Raw genomic sequence first — 18,612 nt, forward strand, 5'->3', positions numbered from 1 at the left:
TGAGTTACTTTTTACATCCTAACGATTTTATTATGCCAGTTTCCAAAAAAATCAGTGGAACTCCCATCATATATAAAATGTATTTAAAAACTGTGCATTAGATAAAATGTACAAAATTCAGTTGTCATTGTCAGTCTAAAGAAGTTGATCCCTGAACATGGTTCAGTAGGACATATGTGACGCTAAAGCATAGCTTAAATCAAGCAAGATTTTAAGACATGGTAGATATTACAATTGAAGAACCGAACAAATGAAATGTGCGGAACAAATGTGCTGTGAAAATGTGCTATCTACATCATACTGCACTGAGGCAGGTTACATAAGTTAAAACCAATCAAATGCATGTAAACAGTGCATGACATTGCAACTCAAATGTCAGTGTTAGCATGCTAATGCTGTTTCTGAACGCTTCCAGAAATAGAGAGTAAGCGTATCCATCGATGGTGGTAAACAGTGATTCATCCTTTTGCTGGGTGTGCGAATTAATCTACCACTAAGATATCATTTAAAACATTTTTTAACTGATATTGTTACTGATATCTTGACTTTGTTACCAACTTCAAGACGATACTTAATAGCATTTTTAAAGTACAAATTTAGCATTAGCTTCATTCTGGAGAAATGATGTGAAATTTTATCGATGCATTCTTCTATGTTGACTTTATACAACTAATCAGCAGTCTAGATAATGGAAAAGGCATCCTTATTAGCCAACTGACATTAAGATTGACTACACAGATATGGAAATTTGGTACTGAATTTTTCAGTATTTAGTAATATCAAAGCAATTTGCTTTATACCATAAAAGTACTGAATTCCGATTAACAGGCCAATGTTGTAGTCATTTTGTAGTCAACGTTATGGCCATATTAGAAACTCAAGCAGATTTCTCATTTTTTGATTTGCCATCATACCTTGTGGTCAACAAAAGTCTCCCAAAACCAATACATTTTGTTGTACCTACATTTTCTTCTGAATGTCACTGAATCCTCTGAATTATGAGGTTGTTAAGGAGATTAAAAGATTAACCAGAGGCACTTTGGAAACTGGTGCTGTGGGTTGATGAAGTAAAAATGGAACTCAATCACTAAAGGTATGCTTGGAGAAAAGGAGCAGCATTTGATGAAAGGAACGCCTTGCCAACTGTTAAGCACGGGGGTGGATCTGTTATGAGTATGTTTATATGCACTCAATAATCCGATCACAATCAGATTTCTGCAGTTGGTCATGTAAACAGCATACTCTGATTTCTTAGATTAGAGTAAGGTCTAGAAATCCAATTAAGAAATCTGATAAAGAGAGCTGGATTTTAGCTCAGTAATCAGATTTGTATCAGTCAGTACATGTGAACTCTTACTCCGATTTCTTTCAGATTTCTCAGTCTGTGCATGTGCGAAAACAGACGGCGATACCGGAAATAGGCAAGCAGCGCTGCTGAGAGGCTCAGCAAAACACTTTCGGAGCGACACTGAAACCAAACACATGCTTGACAAAATGAGGGATTTAAATATTCTTCATCTTCTAGATGATGTATGTTCATATTTTCAGGTAAAGTGGTGTGACATTTAAAAAAAAAAGCCACGGCATTAAGTTTGAATTTTAAAATATGTTTACGTCACGTCTTCTTCTGAGTTTACTGGCCGGTTGCAAAGCAGAAATCTGATTACTGTCTGGCTCATGTAGACCTGGAGTTTCCCATTATCTGATTACCCATGTGCATGTTAAGGCATTGAACGAATTACGGACAAAATTTGATATTCTGCAGTTATCGGATTATTAAGTGCTTGTAAACGCTCTCAATGATCCAATGAAAACCTTAAAATCTACCATTAACTACTTCATACAATGCAACCTGAAGCTTTTGGAATGGCCCTCACAGTTCTCCGCATTGAAAATCTGTGGATCCAGATTTTAAAAATGATGTGTATGCGAGACAGGCCAAGAATACTGCAGAACTAGCAGAAGGAAGAGTGGCTGAAAAATCCTAAAAAAAACCAAAAAAACGGAAAGACTCCTAGCTGGCTCCAAAACTGCTTACAAGCTGCAAAATTTGCATAATAATGGGATGTTACTGAATTAGAAGGGCGCTCAAACTTTTGCACGTCACAATTACTATTTTTTTCTATTTTTTTAAATAAAATATAAAGTAACTATGCATCACCACAAAAATATTATTTTAATATAGTTTGCTGCAGAGGCTGTGTTCACTTTTTGTTTTTGTTTTTTTCTTTTAAAAAAATCAATAAAATGTCTTATTTGGACAGGGATGCCTAAACTTTTGCAAAAAAACTATTAGTAACATTATTCATATTTTGACTGCTAAACAACCTTGTTATTCAGAGGATCCAGTGACATTCTGTGGAAAAATGTACACAAGAAAAACTTGTGTGGCTTGGAACATATTGGCGAATTTTGAAAACTCCATTCATTTTTCTCGTGGAGTAAAAAGGCTTAAACATGTGTTTCAGGTCTATACCTCTAAGCTTAAACCATCTGTGTTTGTGGCTTGTTTCCTGCTCATCTTTGTGGACCTGTAGTAAGCTCCAAAAAAGCATACTGCTCCCTTCAACTCTCCTCTTCAACTCTGTCGCTCTCACACTTGGCCTCTGTCGTCACCTGGCCTTCTGCTGAACTCTGCTCTTCAGCAAGGTCCACGGCTGCTACTGCAGAATCTGGCTTGTTAGAGGACAAACAAGCTGTATGGTCATCGCTACAGTCCACTGAGCATTTACAGCCATCATCTCCATCACATTTGACCTGTTCAGGAGCTTCTGCTTTCAATTTAGGGTCAGCTTTTGAGAGGTCCAGCTCTCTGAGCTGTGTCTGAAGACGTTTCTCCAGCTCCTCTGAGCTCCGGGCTAGCATGTAGCTGACCTTCCTCTGATGCGCCAAGGCCTCCTCCTTGTCACTCAGCTGAAACAGAGGCACAGCTGGTTAATGTCCATTTACTTTTGCATTCAGTCAAAAAATCTGTAATGTACATTAATAGAATCATCATGCTTGTTGTATTTAAACACTGCAAGAACTGTAGTAATACTTTCCTTTCATTGTTAAGATTTGATTGGAAATAAATGGGTTAAAATCTTTAGAAAACGGTCCAATTGGGATTTTTTTCTCTGTGATAGCTAGATGGATACAGCTAAATGAGCTCTTTCATTGGTTAGGACTTGAGAGGCTGAACTAACCAGGTGTCAGTTAGTTGTTAGGAATGGAAAACAGTAATAGCTCTATGTCTGAAAGAATCATTAAAACTGCACCATGCAAGGCACTAGAAGCCGAAACAGACAAAAATGTCAATGCGCATTAGCTTAGCGCTAACATACAATTAGAAATCCCATAAGGAGGCTAGACGAAATTAGCATTGTCGCAGAGGTGTTTTTTCCCTAACAGCCGCAGCTCATGTCAGGACTCCACTGAAAGAACCACTAAAACTGCTACATGCAAGGTAAAATATATGTTAATGTCTGTTAAAAGCTTCAAATACAAAAATTGGAGTGCTGTTTTTGAGCTTCAATTGTCTGTGTTTAATCTAGAATAGCCAAAAATGTTCATGCGCATTAGCTTAGCGCTAACATACTATCAGAATTCCCATAAGGAAGCTAGAAGAAATTAGCATTATCGTAGAGGTGGGTTTTTTCTTGCTTTTGGGTTTATTTTTGACATTTATGGCACCAGATGAAGGCCAAGCTCTAACAGTCACCACTTCTTATCACTGACCACAATGAAATATATATCGAAATTCAATATTATGTATCCTTTTTCCTATTTTCAAAGGTATGCATTCATACAATTTTGGCCTATTTTCGAGAAAATGTATTGTTTCTGTTGTCGATGTTCCAGTGCTGTAGTAATAGCTTTTTCAGTCATAAATGTATATTCTGTGTATTCCTAATTTCATAATTCTGAATTGTACAAAGATTGAACAGCAGATCTTTAAAGTGATCAAAGTTACACTTGTTCTACATTTGAATTATTTCCGTGCTACTCTGCGTTTAGGATACCATATCAAATTAAAGTGGCCCACACGCACCAGATCGAGCAGTAAGTGGAGGTTTTCTGTGGGGTCACTCGGCACTTTTCCCTCCCTGGCAGACGGCAGAAATCTCCTCATCCTCTGAGCCACGCTGGCCGAGCTATGCTTTCCTGCAAAACAAAGCAGAGTATGAAATTTTATAGTCCACTGCAGGAATGGTCAAACATCTGGGGAAATCTTTAAGATTCTAGAGACATACTTTTAGCTTACTACTAAAGTTGTTCAGTATTAGAAGTGTAACAAAACAGCATATCATACAGTACCGTTCAAAATGTTAGCTTAGTAAGCAGCTACAGACCCCAAAACAGTGCCACACACCACAGCACAGGCATGACTCTAACTAACTGCTGCTCTGCTGAAACAAGTCTAGATGATAAAAACTAAAGTCTGAGAGAGTAAAAGTGGAGTGAGTGGTGTTGTGGAGACAGAAAGCTGAGATTTAATCTTTTCTGTGATGTTTGGGACTGTAGCATCTTGGCTAAGCTAATGAGAGCTTAGTTAGCAGGCTAAACATCCCAAACATCACAGCGCAGGCTCGGTTTCAGCTAACCAACGCTAAAATCACACCCGTTGAGATGATTTCTGAGAGTGCAGAGTCGAGTGAGTGTTGTTACAGTGACAGAAAGCTGAAATCAAATATGTTCTGTGGTATTTGGGATGGTTGCATTTTGGCTAGCTTAGTTAGCACCACAGCACCAGCTTGGTTTCAGTAAACTGACTCCCGTTTAGAGGATTTCTGAGAGTGTAAAGTTGAGTGACTGGTGTTAGAGTGAAAGCTGAAATCAAACACATTCTGTGGTGAGCGTAGCTCTTAGCCTGAGACAGTCACTAGTTGGAAAATGAATGTGAAAACTTGTAGCGCTCAACATGGCGTCTGTGTGCTAAAAGAGCTAATTGGCCTGCTGGTAAAGCCATTAGCGGGAAAATCCCCCTCAGTTGTGAAGATCTGCACAAGCACAGCCGCAGAACAACCTGAAAAAACACAATTTTTGTGTGTAGCCAAACTGTACAAACAATTTTTTGTCAGGTTTTACCAGTGATTTCTGAAACAGCAATTTGGCCTTCAGTTTTGAATTTTTCGGTCTCTCCTCTTTCAAAGATACATGAGCCTTTCACTTCAGTCCGTTTCAAATGTTGATTTGAACCTAACCTACTGGTCCATTCATCATCAAACGTTCGTACAGTGTAAAGGGCAGCTGGTGCTGACAAACAGTAAAATAACTGTAAAAATGTAGTTAAACGCTTTTGATACTACAGTGACAGCATTAATGACTGCACCTTTCTCTGGTTTCGAATGACGAGGTGTGAGCCTGTCGTTTTCAGTCAGCTGCAGCACCTTTTCGCTCCCTCTCCTCAGCTGCTGCTCAAAGGCGATGCGGAACGCGTCCATCATCACATACGCCTCCTCCTTCCTCCTCCTCTGCAGCTCCAACTGCAGCAAACAGACAATAGAGCACACATACAGAACCGGTCGGAAGTTTGGACATACCTACTGATGCAAGGGTTTTACTTTTTATTAATGTATTTAATTACTTATCATTATTATTATTAATACTATTATTATTGTTGTTGTTTTGTTGTTGTTGTTGTTACTACTTTCCCATTATAGAACAATTCTGAAGACAATAAAACTATGAAATAACACATATGAAATTATACAGTGACTAAAAAGTGTTAAAGAAATAATAATAATAATAATAATAATAATAATAATAATATTTTTTAAGCAGCTTCATGTGGAGCCACCTGAGATGCTTTTTCCAGCAGAACTGAAGACGACACATTGTGACGCCTTGCCGAGTGTTTCAAAAAATAATTTAAAACAATTTGGGGACCAACTTTATTATTTCTAACCATCCTAGAAAAGACTTTAAAGCATGTTAACATTAGCCAAAATGTCTTTCGGATTTTGAAAAAAATACCCTTTACCACCCTACATTTATTTAAATTTCCAGTCAAAGGTACAAGTTATTCATTTTTCAGGAGATATTTCTGAGAAGATTAGATATAACATCATACACTTGCATAAGAAATAAGAAAGTCTAAGAAAAACATGTAAAAAGACAGGAAATGTAGTAACTGAAGGTCTCTGACTTCTGAACAGTGCTGTACTTCGGGGGCAGTATTTTCTCTGCTGTTGTTGTTACCTCTTGTTTGAGCTGGAGAACCTGCTTGCGGCTTGCAGCCGCGCTCTTAGCACAGGAACACGGCTCCCCCACACTGGAGCTACACTGGCACGCTCCGTACACGGCAAGCTAGAACACAGAGAATGCAACTGTCTGTCTGTCTGCATATACATCAATCTGTCAATCTTCAAATGCAGTACAATGTAGTTACTTCCTAGAGCGATACAGCAAAATGCAATATTTCTATAATAATAATATTGAAAAAAAAAGTTTTCACAATACACGATAATGTCAATATTTTTTGTCTGACAAACAAGTGATGCAACATTTAAAAAATGATCAAATTCAACAAATCCATTGATTTGTAGTCAACATTTCACATATAACCACCATGAAACATCTCTTTATTACCAAACGCACAGGTAATCAATTTTTCAAGAACTGACGATGTTTATGATACACTCAGAAAAAGTGTATTGTGACGTATTGCAACGTCATTTATCACAATAAATATAAATACTGTCATTCTGCCCAGTTCCTCTGAATCACAGTGAAATCAGAGATTGATGCACTATACTGTTTCCTAAAGAATCAGCATCGATTCTAATCACTGAGGTCAAAAAAAAATACACAGTCTAAATATTCATCCCCTCATCTGGGTTTCCATCCACATTATCTACCCATCAGTGGTACCTCCAGCGCAGACCCCTCTCTCCCCTGTTTGCTCGGGGGCTGCGTCTTCTGGAAGTCTCTTCTCTCCTGAGCACTCAGTAACCCCAGCAGCTCCAGACACTGCTGACTCAGTGCTGTTGGGTGTATGAACACACACACACACACACACACACACACACACACACACATATATGTATATAAAAAATATGCAAAGGTTTGAACACTCTTGGTCCAGTGACGTCCTGTTATCACAGCCTCTACAGAGAACACACATAAATACAGCATTTATCTGCAAATTTTAGTGCACAATTTGTATGTATTTGCTGCTTATAATAATTTAATTAAATATATATATATATATATATATATATATATATATATATATATATATATATATATATATTGGATCAAAACCTCATATCTCCAAAATGATACCTTCCCTGAATTCTTCTATTTTTGCTAATTTGTCAGATTTTATTTAATATTTCAGATCATGCAACTATTTTAATATAAGATAAAGACAAATTTTTAATATAAGATAAACACAAAATGCAGCTTTTAAATTATTATTCCCTCTATAATCATTTCAGACATTTTAGGCCAAAACCTTCTAAAACTATGTTACAAACAGTGTCTCAGACTTCAAGCAGTGTATTCATAACCACTACATGTAATAACTTTTTGTGAGGGAGCTTTTAGAGGTGGACGTCTGGTTCCAATTCTGACATGGTAAGTTTCTCTACAACGGAGTATTTCACACCAAACCACTCTAAATAACTTTGTTTACATCTCAACCACTAAATTATGCAAAAAATGTTAAAGTTAGGGGAATTCCCATTTAACTTTGCATACACACACTGAAGGAACGTTGCAGGTTTGTGAATAAACAGCGACCAAAAAATGAAACAGCATTATTTTAACAGAACTGATAAACTGGCAACTCACAGGCCCAGTCCCATGTCACCCCTCACCCCTACCACTTAGCCCTTAGCCCTCCGTTTTGTGCGTTCAGGTCTAGGGGTAGGGTGTACCGATTGTTGATGAGATAAAGGGGTAGGGCGAAGTGTTAGAGCTACATGGCCCTCCAAACTGAGGGTTTTCAGAGACTCACTCCAAACAGAGTGTTATAAGAAAAAAACGGCAAGATGGCTGCACAAATGACCAAAGAAACCCACAAATGTGAGTATTTTCTCCATTAAAAATTACGCTAACTACTGTATTATCTTAGTTTAATGTCATTTTTAGTATTATGGTCCTTTTCTCAATGACAAGCATAAAAAATCGCTAGTAGTACGCTGATGTCTCAGTAGCTAGCTAAATTTCCCGTTCCACCTTAAATAGTCCAGCGGTTCTGATGCCTGAAGCGCCAGAATGTAACTGCTGCTCCATTTAAGGTGGAATGGGAAAATTCGAACAAGAAGCTGGTGAATATATGACTTCACCTTCATATCACTGAAGAATTAGGGGTGGGTGATAATAAATAATTGCCCCCCCCCCAAGGGATATGACTCCCTAAATGTAACTAAAGCCCAGCAGTGAGGTTGCTGAACTTTACCCTCCTCTGCTATCACTGCAGACTGGCAGGGTCGCCTACAGAGCAGCGCTGGTAGCCGGTTAATAAAGTAATGTCCTTCTTTATTTGAGGATCCCATTTCATATGGAAGATTTCAACCACTACCTTGTAACTCAGTTCCAAGGAGCAAGGTGACACTCGAAAACAAGGGGTAGGGGTAAAAACAAGAAATGGGATTGCGCCACAGATTCTTTACCTGCAGTGTTACTTACACAGGAACGAGACCCAAAAACGCTATCAAACAGTAGCTGGCAATTACTGATAGCTGCATGATATCATTAGCATAATGCCAACAGGAGACGACTAGCTTTCATTCGCTAATAGCACCATTAGCTTTCATGGGTAATATATTCCTTTAAACTGTGTCCAGAAAACCAGCCTGCATTGTTTGAGCACAGACATCAATTAGACTCACAGGTGTTCTCTGTGCGGAGGTCCTGCAGCTGCTCCAGCTTCTCATCCACAGCTTTCCTCAAGGCCTCGTTCTCCGCACGCACCCTGTTTCACACAGATAACGGCCAGTGCTGCAGAAATATAACCTCACAATACTTGTAGATATTTCTATGGAAGCCCATTTCTGCCACTTAAAATAAAAAATCAAGCAGCTAATTATTATTTGTTTCATTATTAAATGAATTGCTGTGCCATTATTTTGTGATATGAAGTCATTATTTTATAATACTATCCTTATATTTTTATCTGAAAAGCACAAACCATCTTAAAATAACAAGAAAGTTTCTCAAAATAACGAGAAATCATCTCAAATTTAAGTAATGACTAAACACCTCAAATTAGAGATAGTACATTAAAATAATGAGATACCATCTCAAAATAATGAGAAAGCATCTCAAATTAGAGACAGTATCTCAAAATAATGACTTAGCATCTTAGAATAATGGGACTATCTTAAAATAATGACTTAACATTTCAAATTAGAGATACTATCTCAAAATAATGATTTGGCATTTCATATTATACAGATAGTATCTCAAAATAATGACTAAGCATCTTAAATTAAAGAGATAGTCTCATTATTTTGAGATACTATCTCAAAATAATGAGAAAGCATCTCAAATTAAAGAGACAGTATCTCAAAATAATGACAGTATCTCAAATAATGACTTAGCATCTCAAAGTGGAGACAATATCAAAAAATTATAGTAACTCAAAATAATGACATGGTATCTCAAAATAACGCAAAAGCATTTCAAAATTATGCAAAAGCATTTCAAAATAATGAGAAACCCTACCAATTTAAAGAGATGGTATCTCAAAATAATGACTAAGCATCTCAAATGAAGAGATAGAATTTCAAAATAAGGACTTACCATCTCAAATTAAAGGGATAGTACCTCAAAATAATGACTTAGCATCTCAAAATATACTCTTATCAAAATAATACTGACTTACTATCTTAAAATAATGACTTGGCATGCCAGATTAATGAGATAGTATCTCAAAAAATGACAGTATTTCAAAATGATTTAATCATTTACTATTGTAAAATAATGGCACAGCCATTCACTTAATAATGAAAAATAACAATTAGGTGCTGGATTCTGTAATTGTTCTAAATCTGTCTTTTTTTATGATCCATGCAGTTGGTCAGTGTTCTAGAAGTGCTGACCACACCCACCATATACTCAGAAAAGCTTTTTGTGATGTCATTTTTCAATTTAACCATAATCTACTGTCCTTCCCTTAATAACCAGGGCTGCCAATTTCACAGTTGAGCATTTATGCAACCGATGAAAAAATGAAAACTTTTGTGTAAATCTGCAAGACCATACTGCTCAAAAGTCAGAGACCACACTTTTTATTATTTTCCAGTTAAAACAGCCATTAAGTATGGTAGCTTCAGACAAAAAAAAACAACTAAATATGATATCAAATTATATAGTATTTAGTGCATTTTTTTCAACATATTTGTATTTATTAAAGCATCCATTCTTTTCAGGAGATTTGTTTTCAGTTTGTTAAGGAAATCTGCAGGGATATTTTGCCCCACGTCCAAAGTTCAGTCTTGTTGGTTAGACTTCCAGCTTTTCACCATCTAAAGAATCCCAATTACAAATTTAGACTCATCAGTCAATTAAACTTCACTAATCATCTCTGATGTCCAGTTTCTGTGTTCTAGTGCAAATTTCCTTTTTTCAGTAAGAGCTTCTTGACAGCTACACATCCTTTCAGACCCATAGCGCTGAGGTGTCTTCTCACAGTGGAAGGATAGACAGAAACACCTGTGGATGTTTTCAGATGTGAAGCAAGAGTGCGCCTTTATGTGCTGTTTATTTGATGAGGCCAGTTTTGATGGTCCACCAGGTCTTCCTGGTGGTTGTTAGGAATCCCATTTTCTCTACATTTTATTTTTTTTAACTTACAGATATTGATAGATTTGATATTATACTTACCATGTAACATTCTGAATGTAAATATATCGTCACTGCCCAAAGAAAAACAAGTATCTCCAAAATAGTAACTTTACAGGAGAGGGCAAAAACACTCTTACCTTTCAATTATCAAGTTAATGTAAAGAGATTTTATTCCAAGTGATTTTAAAGCAGTTCTATTTGTCCGTGCATCATGAAATTCTCACACAATGTAAAGGACAGCTAGTGTGAAATAATGTAGAAAACTAAAAATCAACAAAAAATGGAGACACATGGTTTTCTTTGGACAGCGACGATATGTTTCCTGTTTTTTTTGGACACTGAAAAATTAATAATTTGTATTTCATGGCTATTTGGACTGAAACAAACAAACAGACTGGTCTCTGACTTTTCTACAGCACTGTAACTCTGCAAGTAACCAAATCTAGTGCTGTTTAGAGATTTTAGCATTCAGTCACAAAAGTATAATATGTTACCTTTCATATTTAAGCTCCCATGCATGTTCTACGTTCTTAAACTGCACCTGGTTGAAGGTGATCTCCCACTGCAGAGCGTTCACCTCCTGTGTGAATAAATCAGACAGTTCATCACACCTCATTCAAATGGTTGTCAACCTTTAGCTTGCATTGACAGAGTTATGCCTTATTGGGATCCATTTGCATAAAGTAGTTCACAATGCATTTCATTGCATTTAAAAACATACAAAAGGTGGAAGCTGAGATGTAGGGGTGGGCGATATGGCAAAAATATTATATCACGATACTTCAAGGCATTTTTATGATGCACGATACGCACCGTGATATTTCGTTTTTCTGAGATTTAATAAGTTGGAATAGACAAAACAGAACCTGTAGTGCCACATATAATAACAATCATAAACCTACTATTACAGTGATTTTTATTCAGTGTTTTACAAACTGTACTGAACTAAATCCAGTTAAACAGGCCTAATTATATTTTGTGATGAATCATGTATTTAGTCAGTGTTCGTTAAGTGCTGATGATGTCCGTGATATACTCAGAAAACCGTATTGAGACATAATTTTTCACAATAATGATAAAATTTCGCCATACTGCCCACCCCTACTGCAATGGTTCCTGAAGACAATCCAGGCGGGAATCACCTTTTCCAAAGCTTTGGCTCGTTCCTCGCTCTTCTGAAGCAAACTCTTGGTGTGGCTGGTTGCTTTGTCCAATATAGCCTTCAGAATGAGACCAAAAAGTTAGTATACCTACAGTTGTATGCAAAAGTGTACTTCTTACATGTGTTGTTCATTTTCTAAGTTTAAATAAGTTAATTCATCCTCTACAAGGAACCTAAATATGCCATTTTCCTAATAATTTATAGTGCAGCATTTCTGTTTATTCATCTTGGAAAAAATAAAACATTATACAAATAAAAAGAAAACATAAAGTATAAAATGTGCCATGATATTTGCACAGGATGCATCTTGTGTTTTAATTTTGATCCAATAAGTTTAATTTCAGCAAAGAGAGAGTAATTTTGTATTAAAATGTGAAGAAGTGTGTTAGAAAATCAACCACAACATGTTATTATATACACGACTGTATCTTCTCAGTAAAACAAATCTGAATCATATAAGGGACACAAACTTACAAGTATTGTTACAAAAGAGCAACAAAATGCAAAATTATAAAATTCAACATCCAACATTCAATAAATAAATCAATTTATTATTAATAATGATATTTGCAAAGAACAATTCTTCCACCAAGCAGCGTTTGCTAACAGTAGGCTGTGCCAAGCAACATAGCAGTCAAAGTTTATTCCATATTTGCCACATTAATACAGAATTGATGTGTGCAGTCATATGCATGTATTAGGGTTTGACTGATACAAACATTTTGCAGTCGATTAAGGTTTTAAATATGCTAAAAATTCCAATAACTGATAATTTTACATTTCTATTTTAGACTTTAAATTTCAAACTCAATTGTATTTATATTTGTAAATCTCTCTTCTTTAACTCAATCAAACAGCAGAAACTCTCCCAGGCTAATTAAAATATCAGGCTTATTACATAACTAAGGCTTATTATTCAGTAACTACAGGGACTTCAAAGCAAACTGGCTGACCTATTCTTAGGTTATAGAAGTGTGTAATAACACTTTCCATTTAAGGGGTTAAGTAATATAAACATTACAGCTCTGGGGGCGGAGGTACTCAAAATTCTTTGGGGTTCTTCAGTTAAACACAAGCTTACGAGGGTCCCACCGATGGACGCAATTTAAAAATCCTCCATAAATTTTCAATGGGACTCAATTCAGGAGGTTGGCTAGGCCATGCAAGCACCTTCACCTTCTTTAGAAGGCAACCCTGAGTTATTTTGGCTGCATGTTTGGGGTCATTGTCTTGTTCAAACATCCATACTCTCCCCAGATTCAGTTCCACTAATTCTCCACTAATAACTCCCAGTAGGTCGCTTCATTCATGTTTCCTTCTATGATCAGTAATGCCCCAGTACCAGTTACAGAAAAGCAGGCCCATATCATGATGCTCCCACCACCATACTTCACTATAGATGTTCTTGGGATCATATGCGACCCTTTTTTCTCCAAACATAATGAGCTGAACTGTTGCCAAAGAGTTCTGTTTTTTGTAACCAACATCAAAGCATATTCAGAGGTGGTCAGAGATGGATCCTGAAGTGTAAACATAATGCGTTTTCGATATCTGTATACAATTACGTGGACGGTAGTGCGTCTGCTGACCACTAATTAGCAGGTGAGAGAGTAAACAAGGAAACGAAGGATGGAGGATAGGTAAGGATGAAGTTCCTCGAACCAACAGCCTTCCTGCACTCTAAGTTTATCAAATAACAAAAAAGTGTCTGAATGCTTATTTCCCCTCACTGTATTGGTCAGACTCTAGTGACCATAACAAGCATTTTACAATATCTACGAAACTGGCTAATCAGATTTTAGAACCGGAACTATCAGTTTTATATCAGTCAATAAACCATCCACTTTTCCATAGGCATCAATAAGGTATCTCTATCTGATGATCTTTCCCTACGAAAATTTATATATTCTTTGAGAAAATCACTAGCATCAGTTGCACTGAATGAGAGTTGTGTTTTACTTGGCCTTGCAGGATCCTCAGAGCTTCATGTTTGCCCTCCAGGTGCCGATGGGTCACTTCTAACTCTGTCCGCAACAGCTCAACTTCCTACAAGGCAGAATAACACAGCATATGACCTTACATGCCTCTCAGTATATGATCATACAGTATATGGCCTTACACATCTCTCAGTATATGACCATACAGTATATGACCTTACATACCTCTCAGTATATGATCATACAGTATATGGCCTTACATACCTCAGTATATGACCATACAGTATATGGCCTTACATACCTCTCTCTTTAGGCTCTCACTCACGACAAAAGTAAAAAAAATGGGTGTTTTGAATTCCTGTCGTAACCACAAACACATTTACAGTCAGTAGTTTAGCCCCGCCCACTCCTACTGAAGTAATAAAGAGTGTTGTTCCTGCAGACAGCCTGTAGCAGAGTGACTGGAGTGGAAGTTGATGGGAAAATGATTAAACGTTGTGCTGTTCATGGCTGTCAGGAAGCAAATAGATGACTTCAGCCTTCTGAGGATTTCAGTCTGAACTGGACACTTTGTTCTGTACATTTCAGCTTGGATCACTTTTTGAATGATGCACAGAACGGGGCAGCCAATCAGAATAAATGACATAACACATATCAATCTTAAAGGCACCTGTTTAAAAGGGGGATTTCATCATTTAAAAAATCTACGTAACTAAACCGTTAAGATGTAAACAAAGTCATTCAGAGTGGTCTGATGTGAAATGCCTCTCAAAACTCACTCACAGAAAGTTTTTAAAGAGTACGCTGACACTGTTTTAGGATAATTTTGAAATTAAAACATTTTTTTAGTACACTCATGGTGGAAACATGAATGGTACAAACAGAGCATTGTAAGGCAAAAGAGTCCCTTAAAAAAAAATTTTTTCGGATTTAAAAAATTACAAAAATGATGTAAAATACGAGCCCTTTAATACTTGCAATTGTCATCTGTCCTTATTAAAATGCACTTCTCACAGGGTCAGAAATTTCAACATGGCTTAAAAAACAGAATCGCTGCTGAGAAATTTCAGATCTAAAAATCAGATCTGATCCCTTTCATGCTTAAGGGAAAGGAAGCAAAGTGAGAAAAAGGGGAAAATACGTTTTCCTTAGTGAAGTCTTGTTAATTCTGTCCTACCTCTGTGACCTCCTGCAGTCTCCTCTGCAGCACCTCACTGGAGTCCCCAACACTGCAGTCTACGACAGAGAGGGCATTATACATATATCATCGATGGGTGTAAAGAAAACTGGCTTTACATGGTGACAACTTTTATGCAACTTACATGAAGCATACATGAAACTAAATTGCATGAAACTTACATGAAACTTGCTTGAAACTAAACTGCAACTGGAGTTGCATAATGTAAAGCATCCTGCAACTCAAGTGAAACTCATTCGCAACAGCTGCAAGCATCTCATCTTCGTAAAACAAGTTTCATGAAACAGCCAATCAAAAAGTTAATAATGCATCACATTTAAATGACATAATTTCAAACCGTTGACTTCACTGGATCAATGGACAAGGAAATAAAACAAAAGATTAGACGGTTGATGCTAACGCAGCTGTTTAAATGGCTGCTTGTGCCAACATTTATTCTTCTTTAACCTACTGCTATCAAGATCTACATCTAGAGATGTGCTCCACAACAGACCTGCAGTGCTTCTAGGATGTGTAAGTAAATGTGCACATGTTCAAGTGGCACATATCAAAATGACGTCCACATATAGGCGCGGACCCAATTAAAGCATTATGGGATGTAGGAATAAGATGGACAGGATGGCTTTTTGGGGGCATGGTCAAATAACTAAGGCCTCTGCAAAGCTCAGGGTTTTTCTGTGTGTTTAAATGCTCTTATTTGTGCGCTGAGCAGATACGCGCCGCAGCAGGTGCAGCTTCATGCAGCTTTAACAAACACACCAAAGTCAACAGAGCAAGCACACGGCTGAGCTCAGAACAGGACACGAACAGGAAGTGAGCACGTTCTCATTTTTCATTTGAGCCATGAAGCATTTCACATTATACACCTGGACCAGCCTGAGCAGCCTCGCTTCCATTTTAGCTAAACCCAGTATGGCCCTTTAAGACAGTTTACCTCAAAAAGCTTTGTTTTCCAGTTTTGAGACAGTTCAGCAATTTTAAAGAAAGAAAGCCAAGCATAACACAACCGGCATTCTCCCATGGGCTCCCACAGGCCATAGAACTGTGTCCAGTTTCAGGTCATACATAACATATTCAACCAATCTGTAGTACATGATCATCAGTAGTTTGATAGGTGGTATACTGGCCCTGCTATCTTCAGTTAGCTGTGCTTCATTTCCCACCATGGGGAAGCCTCTTACACTGTCTTACTTTAAAAGACCACCATTTCATCAAAACCACTTCAAAAGGTTTGAAAGAAAATTCTTTTGGGGGGGATCATTTAAACTGCCCCCCATCTTTTTACACATTCAGTCTACACCTGTACAGAAAGACATGAAATCCAACTGAAGCTAACTTTGTTAAGGGGAAATTCCACATATTTTTCCAAAATTCTGCATAATTAAATGGTTAAGATGTAAACAAAGTCATTCAGAGTGGTTTTATGTGAAACTGAGTCACAGTTGTTCACAGTGCTGGTGATAGGAACCAAACATCTTAAGAGTTCAATGTCTCTAAAAGCTCCATCATAGAAAGTTATTACATGAAATTCCTGCTAGAAAACCAGCAAATGTTGTGTATTGGATGCTGGTATTCTGGTCAACCAGCATGTCCTAAACGAGCAACAAGGCAGCTTCAACATAGAGCAACATGGAATGCATGCTGGTTTGTGCTGTTTATTTCAGCAGGGAAGGTTATAAACATGGTGACTGAGATCAAGTTTGGGCCTAAAATGTATAAAATCCAATCAGTGCAGAGAAGTATTTGCAGGCCCTGCTAGATAAACCAGCATAGGCCAGCATGGCTGGTCACCTGCAAAAACAAGTATATGTTGTGCATTGGATGCTGGTATTCTGGTCAACCAGCATGACCATGCTGGGTGACCGGCTAAACCAACATCAGACCAGCACAGACCAGCTTACACCAGCATGAAGTTTGGGATTTACCGTCATTAATGTTACAAGTAACACCGGACAGGGAATAAAATGGCTATATTTGTGTTGTAAACGGTGTGACCCCTGGTTCCCATCACCACCACTGTAAAGACATGAGGGAAGAGAGGATAAGTCTCTCTACTACGAACAATTTCACACTGAACCACTTTTACTTTGTTTACACCTCAATCCTTGAATTCTGCAGAACTTTTGGAGAGCAGGTGGAGTTCCCCTTTAACCCCTTTAACAGGGCTGATGTACCTGAGTCTCTGAACTGCTCTCTCAAAGCGGCGTACATGGCGCTGCAGGTGGTCCAGGAGAAAGGCTCGTTCCCCTCGCTGACCCTCTTCGAGAGCCTGGTGTGGGTCAGCAGTTCCGGAAAGTCCCCTTTGCTCCTCAGCCGTGAGGAGGAGCGGGCAGCCATGCCGTCCCCCAAATCGCCCTCCCTCATGTCGTCTTCTGAGGGCTCTTCTCTGCCCGCCTGCATGGCGCTGCTAATCCGCTAACACGGCTCACAAACCGGCGGAGTAACTGGAAGTTTCTAGAAGTTTAACATCTGAGGTAATTTTGTAGAAGAAGACACTAAATATTATATTAAATCTGTCGAAATTTCCTCAGAACAGAAGTTAAGAGGCAAAGCAAATCGTGCAGATTAGCTTCTTCTTCGAATTCGCCGTTCCACCTTAAATGCGCAGCAGTTCCATTCAGTGCAGGCGCCGGAGAAGTACCTGCGGAGTAGCTGTTTAAGGTGGAATGGACAATTCGACGAAGAAGCTAACTGCAGGCTCGTCTGTAGATACGCATCTTGTTTTGTCTCTTAAATTTTGAGCTGTAGCAAATTCGGCAAACTTGAAATGATATTTTGTGTCCTCTTTTACAGAATCTCCTCAGACTTTAAACTTATAGAGACAAAGCAAATCGCGCAAGATCCCGCTTGGAATTCCCCGTTCCACCTTAAATAGCGCAGCAGTTACATTCAGTGCAGGCGCGAGAGAAGCACATGCGGAGCAGCTATATAAGGTGGAACTGGAAAATCCAAGAAGAAGCTTTTCTGCAGCGAATTTCTCTCACTTTAAATAAAGAAACGAAGAAAAAAGCAACAACAGGAAAGAGTAACCAAAACTCACCTGCTGAAAGTGCTCCTATATGGCCACAGCATACAATGCAGACCTAATAAAACTGCTTTTTTTTACGAAGTACAGGTGGCTACCAGCTGGACACATCAAAACAAGCTGGACACAACCCCCTCAGCCTTGGCTAAACGGGTGTGTCACTTCCAGCCTGTAGGCTGGATCTGCTGCAGGTGTGTTGAACAGGTAGTGCAGCCACAAATGACCAGATGTAGACAGAAGAGCCTGAAGTGTGTACTGTAAGGAAATGATGACTCAAGTAGAAGAAGCTGAAAGTTTCAGATCCAAAAACTCAAGTGCTGAGTTCCCTAAAGAACCACAGTTCATCCAGCTGAAGGAACTCTGATCTTCTCATTTTTGGTCCTTTTTACACACACATACACTATATGGACAAAAGTACTGGGACACCTACTGGGGCTTTTATGACATCCCATTCTAAATCCATACGCATTAATATGGAGTAGTAGATATAACAGCTTCCATTCTTCTGGGAAGC

The 18,612-nt window shown here is 38.1% G+C and overlaps 1 protein-coding gene across 3 annotated transcripts; it reads right to left on the bottom strand.

The window, feature by feature from the left end:
• Positions 1 to 2,276: 2,276 nt before the first annotated feature.
• On the bottom strand, positions 2,277 to 18,278 carry ccdc125 (coiled-coil domain containing 125). 3 transcript variants are annotated; one of them, XM_036598610.1, is made up of 12 exons: positions 18,114 to 18,278; positions 17,248 to 17,527; positions 15,053 to 15,111; positions 13,898 to 13,984; positions 11,919 to 11,996; positions 11,271 to 11,356; positions 8,820 to 8,902; positions 6,853 to 6,965; positions 6,181 to 6,288; positions 5,312 to 5,465; positions 4,031 to 4,143; positions 2,277 to 2,913 (listed from the first exon to the last, which is right to left on the bottom strand). In XM_036598610.1, the coding sequence occupies exons 2-12, from the start codon at positions 17,471 to 17,473 to the stop codon at positions 2,566 to 2,568; spliced, it is 1,455 nt and encodes a 484-aa protein (XP_036454503.1). In that variant the 5' UTR covers positions 17,474 to 17,527; positions 18,114 to 18,278; the 3' UTR covers positions 2,277 to 2,565. The 3 variants fall into 3 exon arrangements, with proteins under 3 accessions (XP_036454503.1, XP_036454504.1, XP_036454502.1); XM_036598611.1 differs by having other exon boundaries at positions 17,248 to 17,542; XM_036598609.1 differs by having other exon boundaries at positions 17,248 to 17,553.
• Between the last annotated feature and the right edge of the window lie 334 nt (positions 18,279 to 18,612).

This window comes from Colossoma macropomum, unplaced genomic scaffold (genome assembly GCF_904425465.1).
Source record: "Colossoma macropomum unplaced genomic scaffold, Colossoma_macropomum, whole genome shotgun sequence".
NCBI classification, from domain to species: domain Eukaryota; kingdom Metazoa; phylum Chordata; class Actinopteri; order Characiformes; family Serrasalmidae; genus Colossoma; species Colossoma macropomum.